Below are 23,163 nucleotides of genomic sequence, written 5' to 3' on the forward strand. Positions count from 1 at the left end.
CATGATGGCTGTCACACTCATTTGAATACATATTAGAGTGTCCTGCATACCATGCAAATGTGTCCCTCACATTTGTCCACCCATCGATGGCATCCGTCCATTTATTCCATTCTTCCCTCTAGCCATTCACTCCAACATCAAAAATAGCAGCATAGATAAGAATTTGGCATCAACATATACATTTTTGGGAAGTTTGGATTAGGGGAAAGAAATGTCCTGTACATATTTATAACATGCAATGATGTACCACAACAGTCTACAAATTGGCAAAAAAAAAAAGTGGGTGAACTATGACTCTACACAATGATTATTTTATTTTTTAAAAGCTTTTTTTAATTCTGCGTTTTGACGCACAACGCAGCTTTCTCCTCTCCATTCCATATAAGCAGCTGGGGGGAAATAATGACAGCCGGCTATTTCAGACAGTGAAACCGAGAGTACGAGCGGTGTGACAGCTTGTTCCTCTTCTCACCAGCTCAGTCAGATGCGCACAGCTCGAACTTCCTTGTACAAGCCCAGTGCGCTGCGCCCCCTCGACCCGTCCGCATCTTCAGCCAGAACCGCAAGAGAAGAAACAGTTCTGTGAAAGGATGGAGCCGACGGAGACGAAATGAGGATTATGCTTTGCACGGTCACCCGAGTCTAGAAGAGCACATATACAAAGCGCAGAAGTAACAGTCGAAGTGCGGTAAGTGTCCTCTTGATCTGCGTTCGCCTGTGTAGGAAGGGACAGGGAGTAGACAGACTGAACGATGACCGTAAGACAACATATATATATATATATATATATATATATATATATATATATATATATATATATATATATATATATATATATATATATATATAGATAGATAGATAGATAGATAGATAGATAGATAGATAGATAGATAGATAGATCATGAAGTAAATGTGTCGGAAATATAGTAAGAAAGTTTTGCTTTGGCATGCAGTTTTTACAACAAGGATGCTAAAACGATACAACAAAAAGAGGAACTTCAGTCTTTGAGTTGAAACAACCACCGCCTGCAGACGTCACTGTCCACAAATTATACATAGAGGAAATATGAAAATGGTCTAAAGTGAAGTGAAAGAAACAAAACAATTGTATTACAGCGCTTCCCACCACTTTCGTATGCATTCTGGTGAGGGGTCTCACGCGTGCTTGTGTGTGGGTGCGTGTGAGAGAGCTATTTTTAGACTGTCCAAACCAGAAAGCAGCAACTAGACTAGTTTCTGTTCCGTTACTTGTGTATGTGCATTAACTTTCATTTTAGATGTCCAGTGGTCTTAAGATCATAGACCCCCCCCCCCCCCCCCAAAAACAAAACAACAACAGATATACTGTAGATGTATTTTGTAGTGTGTGAGGACATGTGTTTGTGATATTAGTGAGTGTATCCCTTCAAGATAAGTGCTTAGGTTTGTTAAAACAGGTCATTTGTCATGTCTATGTATTTTAAATATTAGATAAGACATGGGTTTTTAAATGCATCGATGTACTCCACGTATATTTTGTTACAATTTCTTCAATTTCTTACACTTTGTGCATGAAACATATGTGTGCGATGTACACTGCAGAAATGCCAGCGTTGCATCATGCTAGTTGTTAAATCCCCCTAATGTTGTAAAGCAGAGAGTTAAGAGCTATCGCAACCCCACATTTTCAAATGACACAACACCGAGACTGGTCGCTTGAGTTTGTCTTGCTTTGACAGAGAAGCAGAATTTGAATTTTTAGACAAAACCAACTTCCTCTTAGAAGAGCAAAATGCTTAAAAAAATAACATAGAAAATGGTTCATTATGTACAATAACAATATATAGTTAATATATCTTACCTATAGGGCTGACACTAATGATTATTTGCATTATGGATTAATCTGTTTAGTATTTTCTCAATTAACTGTCTGGTCTATAAAATGACAGAAAATTGTTTTAAATGAAATTTTTCAGAGGTCTTGCTTTATCCAACAAACTCAAAGATATTCACTTTACAATGATAGAAAACATCAAACTTTAAGAAGCTGGAACCAGAGGATTTGGGGCTTGATGATTCATATAAATGAGAGGAAAAAAAATCAAACATCAAAATAGTTGCTGATTGCAGTCCGGAGTCTTTTCCTGTTGATAAGTTACTTAATAGCGATGCAAGTGCCTCCTTCTTTCTCTCTTTCTTTATGTCGTCCTGCCGGTTGTGTGCCAGGCTGGCAGGTGATATTGTTATGGCCTGAGGCAGTTCGAAACAGGTACACAGCCTGGCAACCCACAAAATGTACATCTGCTCAAAAAAAAATCACTTCTCATAACAGAATATATGTTATGTAATACATGAATTATTCCCATCTGTTGAGAGACTCTAGGCTCCTCTGTGTTCAACTAGTTTTCAAGTAGGATAATACTCCTCAAAGCCGGCCCTCGGCATAGGCGGTATAGGCAAATGAGCGGAGATTTTTTTAATTTATTTTTTTATTGATAACTTTTACCTTTTTTTTACTAATACTATTTTAATACTTTTATTTTTAAATATAGTTGTTTTTTAAAAGCCTTATAGTGTAATCATGGCATTCAGTTGAAGTACCCTTCAAGAACTGAACTATGCTCACTGCTTGGGCAGCTATCGGTGCAGATGGATGTAAGGTTGAGCTAGCTAGGGTTAAGGCAGCAGATACAAGTCTATAATGTCGAAGTGTGTTTCTTGTTGTGCTCAAGTTAACAAAGTTTCAATGCACACTTTCTGTCCACGTATCCTAAAAGCTTGCACTGAATGTGGCTGTCTGTCGTATTGCAGATTCATGGCTATGATGATGTTTGCAGTGGTACTTATTTGCATGGTATGATATGGTTGGATAATTATGTACGGGGCCTTTAAACAAACACTTACCTTAGAGGTACAGTGTGATAGAAGGGTCAGCAACATTATATGTTGATTAGGGTTTTGGAGCAGTCAAGTACTTTTTTTGAAAATATATAAGATCCAACGGTGTTGGAAAGATTTTCAGAAACAATTCAAGTAGATATAGATCAAGAATTAAAAAAATTATAACAAAAACAGTTGGAAAAAGTTAGTTAAAAAATAATGAATAAACAGTTGAAATCATTATCCAAAAGTAATGGATAAATGGTTGAAATAGTAAATTAACTCAGTGTTAATACTTACTATTAATGTATATTATGTTAATACTTACTACTAATGCAACAGAAAGGCTTGTGGTTGACTATAACGGCGGTCCTGTTTTAGACATTAGCACTGCTCTTGAATAGTACAGTTCTCATTTTAAATCTATGTAACCTTTGAAAGAAGAAAGAACACATTCTTCCTCTTTCAATAAAATTAGCTTATGGTGGCAAATGTTTATGCTTTAGGGCGTGGCTACCTTGTGATTGACAGGTTGCTACACGGCGTTGTCCGGTCTGGGAGTTGTCCATGTTTTTCTTCTTACAACTTTAATCCTTTCACAGTGTGCTTTCAGTTCATGAAAGTGTATTGTAACCATTTTTGGTCGCTTAAAAATGTCTTATTCTGCTTTAAGTTGTGCTTAGCTCCACCTTCTCGTATTACTTCTGATTTCAAAAAACCAAGATGGTGACAGCCAAAAGGCCGACTTTGAGGCTTCAGAATGGCAGTCCACAAACCAATGGACGATGTCACGGTGACTATATCCACTTCTTATATACAGTCTATGGTCCATATCACACGCTGTGTTGCACCATTTTTCTAGTGCAACACAGTGCCCAGAACGGACAAATTAAACATTGTGTTAGATGGGCATTAGCATGTTTAGTCAACGTTAGGTTGCCAGGAAAAATCAGAGACTCCAACAAGTCACTGCTACTGGCTGAGAAATAATCCGGCGCATAATCCTCCATGAAACTAGATTTTTACAGATTACACAAACAGGAAAGATGTTGTTAAGTAGTGAGCTGTAGAGGTTATGATAAGTGAACTTTGCACACAGCCATGTTAGCTGTTTCCCACTGTTACCAGACTTTGTGCTAAACTAAGGCAACCTGATCCTGGCCTTATATCAAGCGTATTGCAGTGATATCAATCTTCTCATATAACACAAAGAAGCATATTTCAGATTTTTGGATTTCCACAATTGACTTATTTGGCCATGTTGAGGCTCATGTTGTTGTGTGACCGAGGAGGTAATGGGAAATAATGTCATCATTCATATGATCTGAACTTACGCAAGACACTTTTTCATCCTTCCTTAGAAAGCTCATAAAAATACACATTCCTGCTTACCACTGAATTCCTATCAACTTCCCAGAGAGTTTGTCTTCCAAAGTGTGTTGGATAGTTGTTGATAGAATTCAGAATGTCAGACTTTTTTTACTTAGGAACAACTGAGTTGATAGATAGATAGATTTGGGATTTCCAGCATTAGAGCTGATCTTTCTTTCGACATTCTTGTCAAACTAACACAGAGCTGATTCCACAGATATTGTAGTTCGATTTCCTCCTGAGAGTTGAGACGAGTTTAGTCTGGCTCTGTCCAAAGGTTAAAACATCATGCATTATACAAAATCAGTCTTCCTGCACCTTTAACACTTATTAATCATCACGTTAGCCATTTGTTCAATCCACATAAAAAGTGTAAAAACAGTTAGTTGTGGTTTTGGGAGTCACGCGTAGGGAGCAGTGATGTCTTTGATAAAATATGTTTTTTAGTGAGCTTCAGGAATACTGGTTGTTGGGGCCCGGCTCGCTGTTTCTCCCTGATTCCGGTTTTTATGGTAAGCTTAGCATCTGCTAGCCTTAGCTCCATATTTAGGTAATATAATAATACATACTCTTCTAATCTAATGTATTTTCCCAGACATCTCATCATTTCAAGAAAGCTTTAATTTGCCTTAAGTGTTTTGGTTTGCTGGTCTCCATGATTGAGTCCCAATGGATCTCACTGTCTTGCACTCACAGTTTGAGAAAAGCAGTCTTTCAGTTCAAGAGTTGCCATGTGAGCTGATTTACACTGTCATTCAGGCTATGTGAAATTGTGGATTTCATTTGATATGTATTGTAGCTGCTTTAGTCACCGACTGAGATGAATCAATGACAGCTGCAATTTTTTTACAGAGTTAAACTAGGACAATGCGTTACCACCAGCCTAATGCTGACCTCCATCAGTAGAAACATGACAGGGAGCCGTAACTGAGCCTCCTAAGGTTAGACATCTAAAGAGGAACAAGGTTTGAAACAGAGAGAAAAAAAAGGAAGCAAATAGGTTAATTTTGACCTCCAGAACACCGGAACTTCCTGTGTCTGAAACATTTTCCACTGCTTACCACTGTACAGCGGTGAGTGTCAGCAGGGCAGTATGCTAATGACTGGTTACGACTTTCATCAAAGCGATGCTTGCAGAAACGATTGAAGTTAAAGTGATTCGAAATGTATCGACTGAGGATATAATGCTTCTTCTTTTGTGGTAGTTCTGGTTATGCCACGGTGCGACCTCTCCAATCACAAGAGTTCTGTTTGCAGCTCCGCTGTTTATGATAAACATTACAATCTGCTTCTCTGAGCTGAAGAGAGACAGGTTACACGTGTATGTGTGCCAACATGTGCCATAAAACACAACTACCATCTGCCATCACAGACTCCCTCTTTGTTCTCGCTTCTCCTAAACCTGGTTCCAGATAGCTGCATTCACATTTACATGAGGATACACAAAGTCAGATTCAGTGTGAAAGAAAGAGAAAACAAAGTATTCTCTAGACATTACTGATGAATAAGTGTCTTGTGTGAACATATGTTTATTGCAACGGTCGATGGAAAGACCTTGCTGTGTTCATTCTTGTAATATCTTAATAGATAGATAGATAAAACATTAGTGCAGGTGGCCAACATCCGTGAAAACTATTGAGTCAGAATGAACACCGACAATGTTGAGGTTGCAGACGCATCCACACAATAACAGCCATGGTCATCTAGTAAGCTGACTGACTGTGTCAGCTTTAATTCTGCACCCTGAAGTGAAGAATATCTAACTATATCATGTCATAGTTCATTTTCACACATTCGCCACCCAATATTAGGGGGATTTTGAAACACATTTACAGTTACAGCCAGCTGAGAGAGATAATGGGCCTCAGGCAAGAAGCGATATGAGAACAATTCCCCTCTTATTTTTCTTCGTATCCACGTTTTGTTTTCCTATTTTTCCTTGCACCCTTTTTGTTTCTGGGATTCGCAGATGTTTTCTTGTTTTTGCTTAAGTGAGAAAACACTTTACCAGTGGTCCAAGTTGACCAAGATAAGAAAAAAAAACTCTGAAAACGTGCAACGATGCTGAAGTGCCTCAAACAAAGAAGTCTGATTGTATAGAAGTCTATGAGAAACTGACCGTACTTCTCACTTGATTTACTGTCATTATCATTATTATATCCGCCTGGAGGATCATGTGATTGGTCACGTGTGTGCGTAACTCTGTGCGTCCCTAAGTGAGTCCGAGGAGGATGTTTACCGTTTACCTGAGGAACTGGAGGGTGAGCCCAGTGCAGAGCGGCGGCCATTAGCCAGCCAGTGGGACACACACACATGCACTAACATGCACTAAAAGGCGTGCACGGGCGGCCCGTCTAACAAACAAAGCGCAGAGGAGCTTGGATAACAACGCACACAGTGGGAGAGAGACTTCATTCTCTACCACTATATTTTTACGTAGATAATAGTTGTTTGCCGCTTTAATAATGCTCTGAATCAGGAATAATGATGCAATAGCTCAGAGCTCAGAACAGGCCGCTTTACATCGACCAAACAACCATATAGCTGTGATATAATCGAAACACATCTCACAGCCTGAAGTGAGCTAACAAGTGATCAAGTGATACAACAAAATAGGCCCTCCTGTGGTGGTTGCTACGAAACGTACTAGTTATATATTTACTCCAGTAGTGTCAGTATAGTGCCCCTTGTAGAATTCAAAGGTCATTTATTACTTTAATTGTTCATGATTAACAGTGTTTTTGTGACAAACACTTCCTCAACAACTGCATACTCAGTGTATGTTCCTTATTAAATGGGAGTGACTGCCACTATTCTCTATATAAAGCAAAAACATATCCAGTCACACAAGGGCTGAGAGAACTGGGCATTTTTGTTTCATGTCCTGCCGTCTCTCCTCTGTTGTCCTTCTGCAGAAGGAACCATGGGCTGTGTGGCCTCGAAGAAGGAGCAGGAGCCTCTCGGCAAAGAGACGAGCAACGACGACCAGCAGAGCTCCGCGCAGACGGCCCATTACGTCAAAGACCCCACCGCAGGAAACTCCGGGAACAAATCTGTAAGCAGTAATGTGGCAGATAAAAGTCACATGGCGAGTAACAATGTAACATGTATAAAAAGTCACAGAGAGAAGTTGAGAATCTGTACTTTGCTTCCTCAAAAATGCCCCTTTCTAATACAACTTCTACAACTAACTGTGACATGCCCGTTGGTGGAAGTATTCAGATCCTTTAAAATACCAATACAGCAATGTAAAAATACTCCATTACAAGTAAAAGTTCCGCATTCAAAATCTTGATTCAGTAAAACCACAGAAGAATTTTAAACAAAATACACTTAATACATCAAAAGTAAAATTAGTTGTGCAGGAAAAATGGCCCCTGTGACTATTAGAGCTACTTTATATACTGTTTAATCCTTATCATAATAAGATGATAATGGGGTATGGGTAAGTTCTGCGCCTGAGGACTGTTCTCTAATCTTTTCTTTTGGGGGATAATACTGGAGGATTTTTACCTCTTTAGATCGCAAATGTCAGCCCTGTCGTCATGAAACATTTTTGAAAATCTTAGTTTCTGCAAACCACAGATACTTCGAATGCTGACATATTTGTATTCGGGCAGAGCAAGTGACGTAGTGCAACGAACAACCGTTTTTGAAAGTTGCGTGGTATAATAACGAGTATAACAAGCGAGAAAAGTCCACTAAGGGCGAGTGGACTGATTGGTGAACAGGTCAAACAAACACAGGACTTTCACCCAGGAGACAGATGTGCATGTTCCATTTGAAACCAAAAGCAAACACTGACTTGATGTTTTTCTAGCGACTGGGTTGCAAATATGCCCCAAGGGCCCCAACAAGAAGTTGCTTTTTTTCTTCACAAGCTAAAAAGTTTGATCTAAAAAGTACTTACAGTAGTAACTATAGTGGGCAAATAAATGTAGTGGGGTAGAATAACATCAAATGGAAATATTGTAATTAAGCACAGTACTTTATTTAATGTACTTAGTTACTTTCCACCACCGAATGTAAATTTAGATCTTTAGCCACATTGGATCTGACCAAAATGTGTTGATGAACTTAGCAAATAAAAATGGCCGTGCACACCGGCAGAAGAGCCCTGTCATTTAAAAACAACAATGAGGAAGACTAATGGTGTCAATTGCAGAAGCAGTGAAAGTATGACGAGGTTCAAAAGAGAAAAGAAAACACTGTTTGATTAGTTACTACCACGGTTTTCTTCTCAGAGAGGATAGACGTGCGCCGACATATACTCCGAAACATGTACCCGTTGCTTGTTTGCATACTGGCCGGTGAAGTAGCAGTGCTGCTGCATGTGAAGTGTGGTTCCTCTGGCTACTGCTTCCTGTGTGCTGACTGTAACTGTTTCACCCCCCAATGAAGGAAGAGGAAGTGACAGAAGCAGAGCACTCGGCAGGAGACAAAACTTGAGTTGTATTATCTCTCAGATGTCTAAATGTGTATGTCTGTCTTGCTGTCTGGTCTCTACACAGCTCAGCCCGTTATACATTTGTAACGTTGCACTATGTTGCAAGCAAAGCTGTCGACAACATGCTGATTTTTTAAAAGTTGATAAGACAAAGTCCTTCCTTTCAAGTGGTTGTTTTCTTTGTGATTTTATTCTAGCTAAATTTAAGACTTTAAAAATGTAAATATACAGAACAATGATTGATTATTTCAGTGAAATATAATCTTGATTTGCTTTAACATGGTAAGTAATATTTTTAGACTGCTTTAGATAATCTAATAATGACATGGTAGAATTGAAGACAATTTCAATTCAACTTTAAAGTTTATCACGTTCAAGTCGTATACAAAGTGTTGAAAGCTGCACTAATTCATATTTCTACTTTAACAATGGAAAAAAATAAAATGCCATGTGCAAGGGATTGCTCGTAGCGAATGCTCGCAACTCTAGAGAGCATTTTTTTAGCATCTTTTGGCTAATTGTTTTGTTTTCCTGGCCTGCACCTTTAAAGTTTTGTTTCAATCCCACGGCTCGTTTTATAGCAAGTTAACGACAAGCTGGCGTAGAAAGTCCAACAGTTTGCCATAACAACTTGATATGATGATTGTGTTGCTATGTCCCTAAGCAAACCAAAAATGTATGATTATTGCAACTTTAAAAAAATGTTTTTGTCATTTTGAATAAACAAAATTGTGGGGAATGAATATTTGACTCCTCTTGGCCTTATACCACCGCATGTCTTTCTCTCTACAGAGCAAACTGCCATCCAATGCAAACTCTTCAGATGGTGAGTCACAATTTTTATTTACATACTGCTGCAGCTCCACTCACACAGTGCAATCTCTACTTGCATTTGTATTTCAAATGAAAGTCCAACCACTAATGAAGCACTAAGATCAGGCAGGTGTATTTCCAACCTCCCACATTTCAAACACCACCACAGAGAGTAAACACGCTTGCAGCTTTCACATGACACCACAAAAAAGGCACATATTTATTTTACACTGCACGTCTAGACCGCAATTTACCGACGCAAAGCCCCCAGCTTCTTCTCACTGTTTTTCTGGGCCATGCTGCCGTAGGAGAGAGCATCGCCATGGCGCTGTACGACTACGAGGCCATCCACGATGGCGACCTCGGCTTCAAGAAGGGAGATAAGCTCCGAATCCTAGAGGAGTAAGTATCAACAGAGAGAGCAGTCGTTGCTTCGGATGTGAGGATAACAATAATAAGTTAGCTGCTTGTTCAAAATGTAGTTTTTGGACTTGGTGAAGGATGTGGTTCACCAAGTCACACTTGTCTCTCTCTCTCTCTCTCTCTGCAGATCGGGGGAGTGGTGGAAAGCGAAGTTAATCAGTTCGGGTCAGGAGGGCTTCATCCCCAGTAATTATGTGGCCAAAGACACCCTGGAGGCCGAGGAGTAAGTGTACATTAAAACACTTTCATATGCATCATCAGTATCTGCTGAAGAGTATCATGTGCCGTATTTAGATGGCGCCTTTTTGCAGTTTGTCACGAGGCTAGCATATTGAGGTCCGTTGAGAGGGTTTCTGCGCTAACTGATCTGTTTCCTGTTGTTGAGGTGGTTCTTCAAGGGCGTGAGCAGGAAAGATGCCGAGAGGCAGCTGCTGGCCTCCGGGAACAAAATGGGATCCTTCATGATCCGAGACAGCGAGACCACCCAGGGTGAGTTAAAAGAGTATTTGTCTTATAGTGGAGCAGTCTATATAGTCATGATGCGAAATTATTGAGAGAAAAATGACAAGTAATTTGATCTCGGCAGTTACTGCAGAAACTGTGTTTTTACCAGATGAACAAATAAACTTGGTTAACATACTGATGACTTTAAAGTTAAGAATTGGCCATTAAAGGCACAATGAGTATTTACCCCGCCAAAAACAGAAAACAATGTATAAACTCATACATGAATAATCCCTTTAAATTGTCACTTTTGCCCCACTAGAAGTGTGTCTCAGTAGCACCTCATAAGAGGTTTTCGAATCAGCTGAGACAATACCAGAAGGTGGACTTAAAACATTGCAGATCACAGATTTTTCAGAGACAATTGTCATTAGTGCGACACGGGACATCTTGCTACCGTAGCCACCGCCATTTTTTATTCACGCCACCCAGAATTCTTTTAAAATGTCAACCCGCAAAACTACGCCTTACACACCATAAAACTGAGTGCAGACGTTCTTCTATTTGGGATTCAGCGAGTGTCCCGTTGAAGATGATGTCACGGCAGTTTTACCCGGCGTTGCTACGCCGATCAGCTGAGAATCGTCCAAACTGCAGAGAGTACTATCCTCAGTGGAAAACGAAATAGAAAGAAAAGTGTAAACACGGCTATCGAGGAGCATTTAGCAGACATTCACACATTACAAACTGGGGGTGTGACTTTTGAAAGAAGTTAGCATTTAAGAGCCATTAAAGATGCTATTGAGATGAATTGTGGGAAATGAAGGATCCAGTGTTTTTGGAGCTTGACCCATAATAGTGAGTAGATATCTTGGGTTCTGTGACGTTGATTTTGATTCTCCTTTTTTTTATTCCCCAAGTTTATGGAAGTGCAATACAAAGTGATTGGAGGGCCCCTTTAAGTGTTACTTGGCAGGAAGTCCCAGAAGCTGTCACAAGAATGAAGATCTTTAAGATATACTAAACATACAAAAAAAATATTTCCAAAATGCTGAAACATCTAAAAATACAAGCTTGTATAACTGAAAAAATATTGGTATCAGCATTTATTTTTTAAATCCCCTACTGGTCACATGGTAACTACTGTCTTCTTTCTGTTTTAGGCAGCTACTCCTTGTCTGTGAGGGACCGTGACCCCCAGTCCGGTGACACGGTCAAACATTATAAGATCCGTACGCTGGACAACGGAGGATTCTACATCTCACCACGCAACACCTTCAGCACCCTGCTGGAGCTGGTCAGCCATTACAAGAGTGAGTTCACTACTGTCACTGAAGGATTTGAACCTCTTCACAGCCGTGTGTTTTAGCAGTCTAGTTGAGTAATTGCTTTGTCATTACAATCATGGTGTAAGAAGCAAATAAGGGGTTCCCAGTAATCAGTAAGGGGTTAATTTTATTTCAAAATATTTCTCATTTAATGCTCTCAGAAAATAGTAACTTCAGTTCAGTCTGTGTCCCTCCACTAAATGTGAAGCAGAGCGCACTCTACTGGCCAACTTTAATACCTTAACCTATGAGAAACTGTTTCTGGAACTAGTGGCACCATGATTGAAAACCACAAACTCATGTAGTCGATCTGTTGTTCGGGAATCAAGGATGGAATCTCTTGCAAAAGCAAACTCTTCTTTCAAAACTATGTAAACTCTTCCAAAAAATATATTTTTGCACAAAAAAAAAAAAAAAGAATAGCTCATTCTTCATGCCAACTGCCAATTATCATTGTCATTTGTAGCATGTTGTATATACAGAATATGAACACAGATCCAGTGGGTTTATTCTCAATTCTCATATACTCATAATAATATTAGACACAAGTTCTAAGGCGAGACACTTCGGGCAAAACCATAGTTTTTCATGCACTGGTCAACGTAAACATTTTGGTCATGTCTTCTTTCAGACAAGTGAAAACAAAAACATCTGATACACACACATTTTTTTACTTTACTACGTTCTCTATTTGCGTTCTCCTAAATTCCCCAAAAGTTACCGATAATGACTCCTTTGCACATTTGTAAAAAAATATGCACAAAAAATATGATTACCATCACAAAACTTTCCCAGTTCAAACTTCCTCAGTAATCAACTGGGGAAGTTTCCCTGTGATATGTAACGGTTAATTGTTTAACCCTATTCACCTGTAGTGTCTCCCCTTAACTGAACTTGACACAATCATATTTACGGTATTGTACTGTTCTCTAAATACAGTACAGTGTAACTACAGTCATCTCTCTCTTCAGCATTGACCTCCATTGTTGTGCACAAACAGCAAACTGGAATCCTGTTCATACTGTTCATGCTCTGATTTCTAAGTTATTTAAATGGTCACAGGTGTTTTCACAGGTGCATTCTGGGGGCAGGTGACTGATAATTGATTGTAGGTATATCAAAGGAAGCGTTAAGCAAACAACATGCGCAGTCTTTTAGTTTTGCATGACGAGGCTGATGTAGATAACTGTGTGTAGTTATTTGCAAAAAGTGTGTTTTAGATCAATTATTATTCCACAAGGTTTTGTTTCTTGGCAATTGCAATAAACGATTAAGTGATATATTGAATTGCTCTTTAGTAAGTACTGGCATCAGCAGAAGAGTGTTTTAATTTTTGCTGAAATATAATTTCCCGTATAAAGAACAAAATTGTGCTGATTTATTTTGTATAAAAACATTTAATTAAAGATTCTTGAAATATTTTTCCGTTTATTCCAGAGCAGGGAGATGGTCTCTGCCAAAACCTGACCAGCCCGTGTTTGAGCCCCAAACCTGAGAAACCGTGGGAGAAAGACGCCTGGGAAATCCCGAGATCGTCACTCAAAATGGATAAAAAGCTTGGTGCCGGCCAGTTCGGAGAAGTCTGGATGGGTGAGCTGGATCCGGATCGTTTTACAATCCAGTTACTGATGTAGATGTGAAGCCGGCAATTCATTTTCTAATTCTGATTGTTTGTTTCTGCTTGAAGCCACGTACAACAAGCACACCAAAGTAGCAGTGAAGACCATGAAGCCTGGCACCATGTCAGTGGAAGCCTTCATGGGCGAGGCCAACCTGATGAAGACTCTCCAGCATGACAAGCTGGTCCGACTCAATGCTGTGGTCACCAAGGAGGAGCCCATCTATATCATCACTGAGTTCATGGAGAAAGGTGTGTGTGTGTGTGTGTGTGTGTGTGTGTGTGTGTGTGTGTGTGTGTGTGTGTGTACACACTTGCACAGCTTCTTGTGAAGCTTCAGAGTGAGGACATTTTTGTCAGGGAGGACATTTTGGCCGGTCCTCACTTTGGGATGGACCTTCAAAAGCCTGTTTGAGGGTTTAGACCTGGTTTTAAGGTTCAAGTTAGAATCAGGTTTAGGTAAAGTTTGGGATAAGTGTTGGGATGAGGCATATAGTTGTGATGGTTAAGGTTAGTGTATGGCCTTGGGAATGCATTATGTCAATGAGAGTCCTCATAAATGGTTAAACAGATAGCTAAAAGTAATAAATACTTGACTTGATAAATGGTTTAAATAGATAGCTAAATGTTATTAATAAGCTGTTTAAATAGTTAGAGCTCCCTAATATTAGCACTACATAAAATGTATTTAACATAAAAAATATTGGTCTAATCTTTGACAATATATGTTTTGAAAAGAATATGCGGTTGTTTTTTTGCACTACCAGGTCACAGATATTTTGCTTATGGTAAGGATGTGTCTAGCACAGTCAGATTAGCAGAATTTCTTCCATAGTCGTCTATTTAACATTCATATCTGCAGTACACCTTTGAGCCTCATGAGGGAGGTGAATGTTCGTATTGTTCTGATAATTGTAGCCTACTTATAACTTTGAATCTGATATGAAATGCTAGCATACATTCTGTTTGTTTAAACTCTGCCTAAATGCATTTATTTGGTCTCATTTACAAAGTATTTAACACGTGTATATATTTTCAATAACCCATGCATAAATTAAAGTTGTGATTTATCAAACATATATTTATTTTAAAAGGCTGGTTAAGGAAACACTGATGTAGCACATTGAACTTTACATGTAGCATGCGTTTCTTAATCTGTGTGTGTGTGCCTACAGGCAGTTTATTAGACTTCTTGAAGAGTGATGAGGGCAACCGGGTCCAGCTCCCCAAGCTCATCGACTTCTCTGCCCAGGTGAGAGATAGCGTCACTCCTCCATTCTACAAGTTTGCCGGACCAGATCGGTTTTGGTTGTTTTGTGTTTTGTATCAATGAATCATCTGTGTGTCTGCAACACTGCACAAGCCTTAGCTGAATACTCAAATGTTTTTGGACCGTGTGCTATCGGTTATTTTTGCTCTTGCATACCTAACTGTCGACACCAGTAAGAAAACAAGAGCTGAATTCTCTGTTTGTATGGTGTGTAGTAATGATAAACACAGTGTCATACATGTGAAGCACTTTAAACTACACCCAGACAATATGATCCAGTTGCAGAACTTGCAATTTCCAGTCCAACCTGCACCACCTCCTGGAAAGTATCAGCAGGCAGCAACCTAAAAAGTGATGCAAATGCTGAAGTGCCTTAAACTTGCATTCTCTCTACTGGCCATCAGGGGGCGACTCCTCTGGTTGTAAAAAGAAGTGTGATTGTATAGAAATCTATGATTTGTTACCTCAGTTTATGGTCTCAATCACTAGTTTGAAGTCTTCTTCAATGTTGCGTGATGTTCATTTAGTAAATGATGGACCATTTAGAGTCAAATAGACCATGAAGCAGGGTATGCTTTAGGGCGTGGCAACCTTGTGATTGACATGTCAGCTGTAGCTGACTACCTCGTTTGTCCACCACATTCCAAATATGGTCACTTCCGTTCACTGGCTACATAAAACCAAGATGGTAACAGACAAAATCGAAGATGGCGATGGTGAATGTCCACAAACTAATGGGTGACATTCACTTCTTGTATACAGTCAGAGCCAGTGTTTGGTTTGTCCCTTTTGAGCAACTGTAGAAACGTGGCAGTACAAAGCCCAATGTAGATATGAAGGCCTCAGTCTAAGCTAACAGAAACACTAAGATTCTTAGTGTCAGGATATTTTACACCAATTGAAAACATAATAAAGACTAATATATTCCATTGTTGATGAACTGGTCGTTTAAAAAGTGAAAGAGTTCAAACACCTTCAACGACTGCCCTCCTAGTTATGTTGGTGAGGAAATGAGGGGAATGCAAAGGCTAAAATAGAACTAGCAAAGTAGCAATGAAGGTTACATTCTGTGTTTAGTGCTACATATTTTTACTATAAACTTGTTGGGTAGTGGGTATGGAACGGGGAAAAAATTAATTTACCAAATCTTCAATCTTGACAAAGAGGAGGTGGATTGATTCAATTTCACCAAGACACATTTGTCATGTTAAACTATACATCAGATTAATTCATTCACGCATAGTAAATGTCGGTTTTCTGTTATAAACAGCAGTGCAATTTGCTGAAAGAAACAGAGCAGTGTATACAAAACTAGTACACGTATAGTATGTCTGAGAGCGTGGAAGTTTTGTTTTTAATAAGGAAATAAGAAAAGCGTTGAAGTGTCCAGTATGTTTTGTCCAATTGGGGTGATAGTTGCTATTGGCAACTATGTTTTGATTCTTTTGCACTCATTTGTCTCTAGACCGCAGAGGGTATGGCCTACATCGAGCAGAGGAACTACATCCACAGAGACCTGAGGGCTGCCAACATCCTGGTCAACAAGGCTTTGGTGTGCAAAATCGCTGACTTTGGCCTCGCTCGCATCATCGAAGACAACGAGTACACTGCCAGGGAAGGTACAGCACGATACTCACCGTCACACGTTGTGTAGCTGGGTGTCATCAGCATAAGTGATTAGGAAACTGGAGAACTGATTCCCCCAGAACTGATGAAACAGGAGCGGTCAACAGTTTCGTCAGTTCTGGGGAAATTACTTTGTGTGAGTGAGATGTCGGATTACAACACGAGTGCCAAAAATAGTAAAGGGTGACGATGAGATCAGCTTGCCAACTGGCTCACTGAATGAGCCAGATGATATAAGAGTTTGAGAAGATACGTGTCCAGCATGGAACTAACAATGTCAACATTACTTGACTGTTTTCCATTGTGCCCTACAACCCAGGAGCCAAATTCCCCATCAAATGGACAGCCCCTGAGGCCATCAACTATGGCTCTTTCACCATCAAATCTGACGTCTGGTCCTTTGGCATCTTGCTGACTGAGATTATCAGCTATGGACGTACACCATACCCAGGTAAGTGGATCACTGGTTTCAGCTATAATATGGAATGCCTCTGAAGAGCAAAGGTGTTATTCCATTGCTGCACCTAAAATGAGCACATTAATTGTCTTGGATTTGGTTTAAAGTGGCCTTCCAAAATTAGGTAAAGATACCGCCAGATTTACCTTGTGAGTGTGGAGCACTATTTGTAGTCTCCTTCTTATGTCATTGTCAACCACTCATCACCTTAGTCCTTGACAGTTTATCATTTTGTATCAATCAAGCTTTTCTCAAGGTATTAGGACGAAAAAGCACCAGGCAGCATACAAAATTACAGTATTCTGTGGCCGGGAGGCACATTCATGTGTTTAGGTTGGAATAAATTCTTTGTAACATAGGTCAACATGTCACAAAAGTCACAGGACTCTGATTAACGATTGGCTATGGGTACTCTCACACTGCTTTCCGTCGACATTGCATAGCAGCTCGTCGCCAGCCGCACTTTGCCGCTGCTCTGGTGTGTTTTTCAAAGTTACGGTTAGTCCTTGATTCCAGGTGCAGCGGTAACAAGGTTTTGAATTTTGAAGCTTTTTTAAAAAAGTGCTTGCTAACGAGTGGCTTAATGAGACAAAACGTCATCACGCCGAACACTAGTCCTACTTTAGCTTAGTGGTGGTGACGTGCAGTCATGTGACAGTGGTGTAGTTTGTGTATAGCCTAACGTTAGCTTTCTTGTGGTGATTGCATTCATGCTTCAAAAATCATTAAAAAGGTGTTTATTTGTGAGGATTATCTTGCTCAACAAAACGTGTAAGTATTAGAAACTTGTGTTCGCCTCAGAATTGATTTTTTAATGTGCTCATAATGTCAATGCTAACATGCTAGCCGCATTTTAGCATGATAATGTCTGCTAATGCTTTGTAAACACAAGGTGCAGCTGAGGCTGATGGGGATGTCATTAGTTTTGCAGGTATTTGGTCATAAACCAACGCATCGGACAATTACAATTTTGACCTGATGATGGCGTTAGTAAAAAGTCAGATGGTCACGAATGTTAGGACATCATTAACCAAATTACATGGCAATTCATCTAATAATTTTGTCTGGATATTTACCTCAACACCACGATTCATCAATGTTATTATAGTGCAAAAGGTAATGTAACCATTGAATGGCCGTGAATGGCGGCCTATCCAGCCTCTCTTAACCCGATCCCGTGCTCTTGTATTCAGGGATGACCAACCCGGAGGTGATTCGTGCCCTGGAGAAGGGCTACCGAATGCAGCGCCTGGACAGCTGTCCCACCGAACTCTATGAAATCATGCTGGAGTGCTGGAAGAACAAGCCTGAGGACCGTCCTACCTTTGATTACCTGCAGAGTGTCCTAGAGGATTTCTACACAGCCACAGAGAGCCAGTATCAGCAGCAGCCATGAGGCTGAACATCCACAGACATGTTTTTCTCTTATAGTGCTGTTCCTTTCATACTTAACAGCAAGTCCAGTTTCTACATGCAGCAGTGCAATTCAGAGTGCACACACACACACACACACACACACACACACACACACACACACACACACACACACACACACACACACACACACAATTCATATTTTCATTGGATTCTCCTCACTTTGAGGGAGAACAGTAATAGTAATAGTAATATAACCACAAAAGAGAGAACGCAAAATATAACTTTCTACAACGCCCATGCCAATAATGCATTATAAACATACTTGTTATTGTATTGTGTTTATAGCACTGCACGATTATAGTTATAAGCACTCATAACTATTTGTAATGCTTTATTACACGAATCATAAAACATTATAAAGTATTATATAATGACTTATAAGGTCAGGTATCATAATACTTTATAATTGTTGGTCACTCTCGACATTTCTTTTTGCAAGGATCATAGTGTATTATTATTCCCATATTGGTCAACATCGTAATCTTTTTATAATGCATGACAATCAATGCTATAATGCATTATTATCACTGTTATAATGCATGTATGCATTATAATGTGATTATAAGTTACTCTAAGAGGACACTGTTTGAAAAATAAAGAATGACGAAAAATATCATTAAATCTATGCAAGAACAACACAGAAAGCATTGCATTTTTTATAATTTTTTATTTTTACTTTGCTTAAAGGATACAATAACCACTTAGCGTTGCTTATACAATCACATTATAATGCATTATAATAGTGCTTATAATGCATTATGAAGTGAGTGACCAGTAAGTATTAAGCTACTTGACCTTATAAGTCATTATAAAATGCTTTACAATGTGTCATGATTGTTATAAAGCATATATTTATGAGTGCTTATAACTATAATCATACAGTGCTATAAACAGATTATAGCATATGTTTATAATGCATTATAGACCTGTGCATCATAGAAAGTGTCACCAAAATAATATATACATTTATCGTTATTCTTACTACAACAATGCGATTCATGAGTGTGTTTGGGGGGGATGGACAGGCTCTCCACTGTGCAGTAAAAAAGCTTTTTCCGAAACAAAAATAAAAGATAAAAAGCCATACCACTCTTCTACCCTTATCCCTCTTATAATGTGTGTATGGTCCCTTACATTCAAACAGCTTTGAAGTTGTTTTACTACATTACATGTAAAATGCAGGAGGCCTCACTGTACAGTATATGCTATGGCGCCTCACACACAAAATATTATTTCACACAAGCGCACAGCCATATCGGCAAACAAACGAGGCCACCCGAAAGCAGTCGCATGGAAAAAAGACTGGATTTAGTTGTTGTGCTCCAGCGCACATTGTGCATCCATCAAAGGAAGGTACGACCTTGAAATGTGTTGATGTCAACAACATAGCAAGCAAAGCTGTTGTTGTCAACCTCCCGTCAAACGTACTGTGTCCTACATTGCGAAAGGAGAGCAGGGGAGCAGTGGACTTTACAAAGTGCAGAATACTGTGTGGCTGATATATTCTTAAATATTCTATTTACAGTATATTCCATAGATATGTTCCAGCACGATCTGGCTTGAAATTAGCATGACCCCTTCACTGTGCCTTTTTCTGTCTTAACATTTATAATATATTCCACATGCTCTGTGTATATAGTACGCAAATAAATCAAATTATTTAGGAATAGGGTTTAACGTGAAGCTATATTAACTGATAATGTGTGTTGATCCTTTTGGCTCAGTAAACTTTTGTTCTGTATTTGGGAACTAAATTTAAAAAAAGCAGTGCAAACAGATTTTCCACATCTTTAGGCCTTCTTGTTTCTTGTGTGAAATAATTAATTTATTTTTGCAAATTGTATTGAATATTAGTGTATCTGGAATGCAATGATCTTTTCAAACCTAACTGCCTTGTGATTCTTGTATTGTTGGAAATAGCAATGGATTTTGTGGACCAAGATCCTTCAAATTTAAAGGGAATATTTTTGACATATTTAAGATGTTGTTATTTTATGATTTGGTTAGATTTGGTCAGAAACAATAAGTGAGAGAATATATTTTTTTTTTATTGAACGCAAATATAGAGAATGATGTTTGTGTTTTTCTTTATCAATATAAAACTCTTTGCATATTTTGTTTTGTTAGATGCTTGGCTCAATGAAACTGTTGTAAACATTTTCAAATAAATTGTTTTAGAAACAATTATCTATCCAAATGTGCATTTATATAAAAGCAAGCAATGTTGCCTGACTGATGTGTGGAGACAGATGCACCCTCAAACTAGAGACTACTCCTTTTACTCCTGCCCACACAACTCTCACACCAGGATTGATCTATTCTTATTGTCAACACAGCTAATTCATAGAACACTAGAATCTGAATATTTATCTAGGATGCTGTCTGATCATTCACCTTTGACCCTATCTATTTTGATGCCAGAAAAACCAGCAAACCAATATAGATGGCGTCTGAACCCTACTCTCCTTCATAGACCAGACTTTTGCCAGTTTATTAGGGACCAGATAACTTTTTTTTTGTGAGACAAACTGCGCCTCCTCCCCTAATAGTTTCATATTATGGGACACGCTAAAAGCTTATCTAAGAGGACAAATAATATCTTATACAAAGGGTATCAAAAATAAATATATGGCAGAGATAAATGAGCTAGAAGCAGATATTTTGAAATTGGAAAAGGAGTTTCAACAATCTGGGTCTAAAGAACTTTACAAACGGCTGGTTAACAAAAAACTGAAATACAATACATTACATACCTATAAAGTTGAAAAAAACATTTTACGAACCAAACAAAAATATTATGTATTGGGAGAGAAAGCTCACTAAATTCTGTCCTGGCAATTGAGAAAAGAGGAAAGCTCAAGGACAATTAATGCAATTCAAACTGAAACGGGTGCAACCTCACACAACCCAACAGAAATTAACGATGCATTCAAACAGTTTTATACAAATCTATATACATCAGAATCACCAGAGGATCTATCTAAGATTGATGAATTTCTGTCCACTATTGAATTGCCGAAACTCGGCCACGAAGACCAAAAGAATCTTGATTTGCCCTTCACCCAGAAAGAAATTGAAAAGGCCTTCTGCTCACTACAATCCAATAAATCACCAGGAGAGGATGGCTTCCCTCCTGAATTCTACAGAGAATTTAAGGACTTACTTACCCCCCTTATAATGGATGTGATTAATTTAGCATCCAAAACTCAAACTCTTCCAGAATCATTCTCCACTGCCATAATCACTGTGATTCACAAAAAAAATAGAGATCCATTAAAGTGTTCCTCTTTTCGACCTATTTCCTTGTTCAGATTACAAATTGATTTCCAAAGCCCTGGCTAACAGGCTTGGCCAATATTTGCCAAAATTAAAAAACCCAGACCAGAGCGGCTTTATTTTGAAACGCTCATCAGCCAATAACTTGTGCAGACTCTTTAATATTATCCATCTAATAAAATCTAAAACTGAACCTAGTGTCGCTGTAGCATTAGATGCTGAAAAGGCCTTTGGTAGGCTAGAGTGGCCGTACTTATTCAAAGTTTTGGGCAAGTTTGGATTTGGCCATTTGTTTATCAATTGGGTGAAAACCCTTTACCATAAACCCAGAGCCAAAATTACCACAAATGGACAGACTTCGACAGCATTTCCCTTGAGTAGATCGAGTCGACAGGGTTGCCCTCTGTCTCCAGGACTCTTTGTCCTGGCTATTGAACCACTTCAAGGAAAAAAAAAGTGAAATTATTCCACTCACAAACTTTGATCACACTGAATACCAACAAACAACCCCATTTAAGTGGCTACCGAATATTAAATATCTAGGAATAATTACAGATAATGATCTTAGAAACTTGTACAAATTGAATTACCTCCCATTGCTGAGTAAAGTCGAGAACGACCTACGTCGATGGATGAATCTACCCATTACTCTAATTGGTTGAATAAACTGTGTGAAAATGAATATTCTCCCGAGGTTGCAGTATCTTTTCCAGTCCTTACCCATTCCATTACCTCAAACCTTTTTTAAAACCCTCAACAAACACATTAGGCAGTTTTTATGGAACTGTAATATGCCAAGGGTGTCAATGGAAAAATTAACATGGGATTATAGTCTAGGAGGTTTTCGACTACCCAATTTAAAGAAATATTATTTAGCAGCCCAGATGTGATATATTTTGTCATTTTTTGACGGTGGTGCTGCCCCCTCTTGGATACAAATTGCACTTCATCCTTTGAAAGAAGAAACCTCCATTGATTTTATTTATAAATGGAATTCCAAAACCATATCCAGCAGGACAGACAATCCTATTTTGAAACATTTTATTAAAATATGGTATGAAGTTCACAAAACTCTTGGACTAAATATGAGACTATCACCAAAAACACCTCTAAGACAAAATTAACTTCTACCCATGACTCTAAATAACAAGATTCTGGAGACTTGGCATGACAGAGGAATCCAGCATCTCGAAGATTGCTTTGATCAAGGACTTCTCATGTTTTTTGAAGAACTGAAGAGAAAGTATAACTTGTCCAGTAGAACTTTCTTTTGTTACCTCCAGTTAAGATCTTTTTTGAGAACCAACCTAGGCCCTGGAATGACTCTACCTGTGTTAACTAATGTGGAAAAATTGCTTCACCAGGGAAATGTGTATAAATTTATTTCTAAAATGTACTCCATGTTGCTGAATGAGGGCCCAAAACCAGGATTACACAGATCCAGGATGAGATGGGAATCAGACTTGAATATAACAATTGATGAACAACTCTGGTCAGATTTGTGCCAGAACAGTTTGTCATTACATTACATTACATTACAGTCATTTAGCAGACGCTTTTATCCAAAGCGACTTACAATAAGTGCATCAACATTGGTAATCAAAAGAACTACTAGTCACCAGAAGTCATAAGTACATTTCCTTTTCCAAACAAGCATCTAAGAGCATGAAGCAGAGCATAACTCAGAGCCAAAGTACAGTGCAGAAACAAGAAAAACAGTTAGTGCTATAAGTAATACGAATACAATAAGTGCAACAAGCTAGTATGAAAACAATAAGCGCTAAGTGGAAGGCT

At 38.8% G+C, this 23,163-nt stretch overlaps 1 protein-coding gene across 1 annotated transcript; it reads left to right on the plus strand.

Moving 5' to 3' along the window:
- The first annotated feature begins 463 nt into the window (after positions 1-463).
- hck (HCK proto-oncogene, Src family tyrosine kinase) lies at positions 464-20,277 on the plus strand. The gene is made up of 13 exons (XM_068732784.1): positions 464-688; positions 7,146-7,285; positions 9,470-9,503; positions 9,799-9,892; positions 10,041-10,136; positions 10,299-10,402; positions 11,521-11,670; positions 13,123-13,275; positions 13,373-13,555; positions 14,479-14,555; positions 16,039-16,192; positions 16,519-16,650; positions 17,850-20,277. The coding sequence occupies exons 2-13, from the start codon at positions 7,154-7,156 to the stop codon at positions 18,050-18,052; spliced, it is 1,512 nt and encodes a 503-aa protein (XP_068588885.1). The 5' UTR covers positions 464-688; positions 7,146-7,153; the 3' UTR covers positions 18,053-20,277.
- Positions 20,278-23,163: the final 2,886 nt, after the last annotated feature.

The sequence above is a fragment of the Cebidichthys violaceus genome, unplaced genomic scaffold (genome assembly GCF_023349555.1).
Source record: "Cebidichthys violaceus isolate CVI_PGR_0920_01 unplaced genomic scaffold, fCebVio1.0.p SCAF_6, whole genome shotgun sequence".
Taxonomy (NCBI): domain Eukaryota; kingdom Metazoa; phylum Chordata; class Actinopteri; order Perciformes; family Stichaeidae; genus Cebidichthys; species Cebidichthys violaceus.

Bases quoted from the DNA above. Each gene is read 5' to 3' on its own strand.
- hck (XM_068732784.1), top strand. From the start codon at position 7,154: ATGGGCTGTGTGGCCTCGAAGAAGGAGCAGGAGCCTCTCGGCAAAGAG. The intron at 9,504-9,798 runs GTGAGTCACAAT...ATGCTGCCGTAG, and splicing joins CAATGCAAACTCTTCAGATG to GAGAGAGCATCGCCATGGCG. The intron at 14,556-16,038 runs GTGAGAGATAGC...ATTTGTCTCTAG, and splicing joins TCATCGACTTCTCTGCCCAG to ACCGCAGAGGGTATGGCCTA.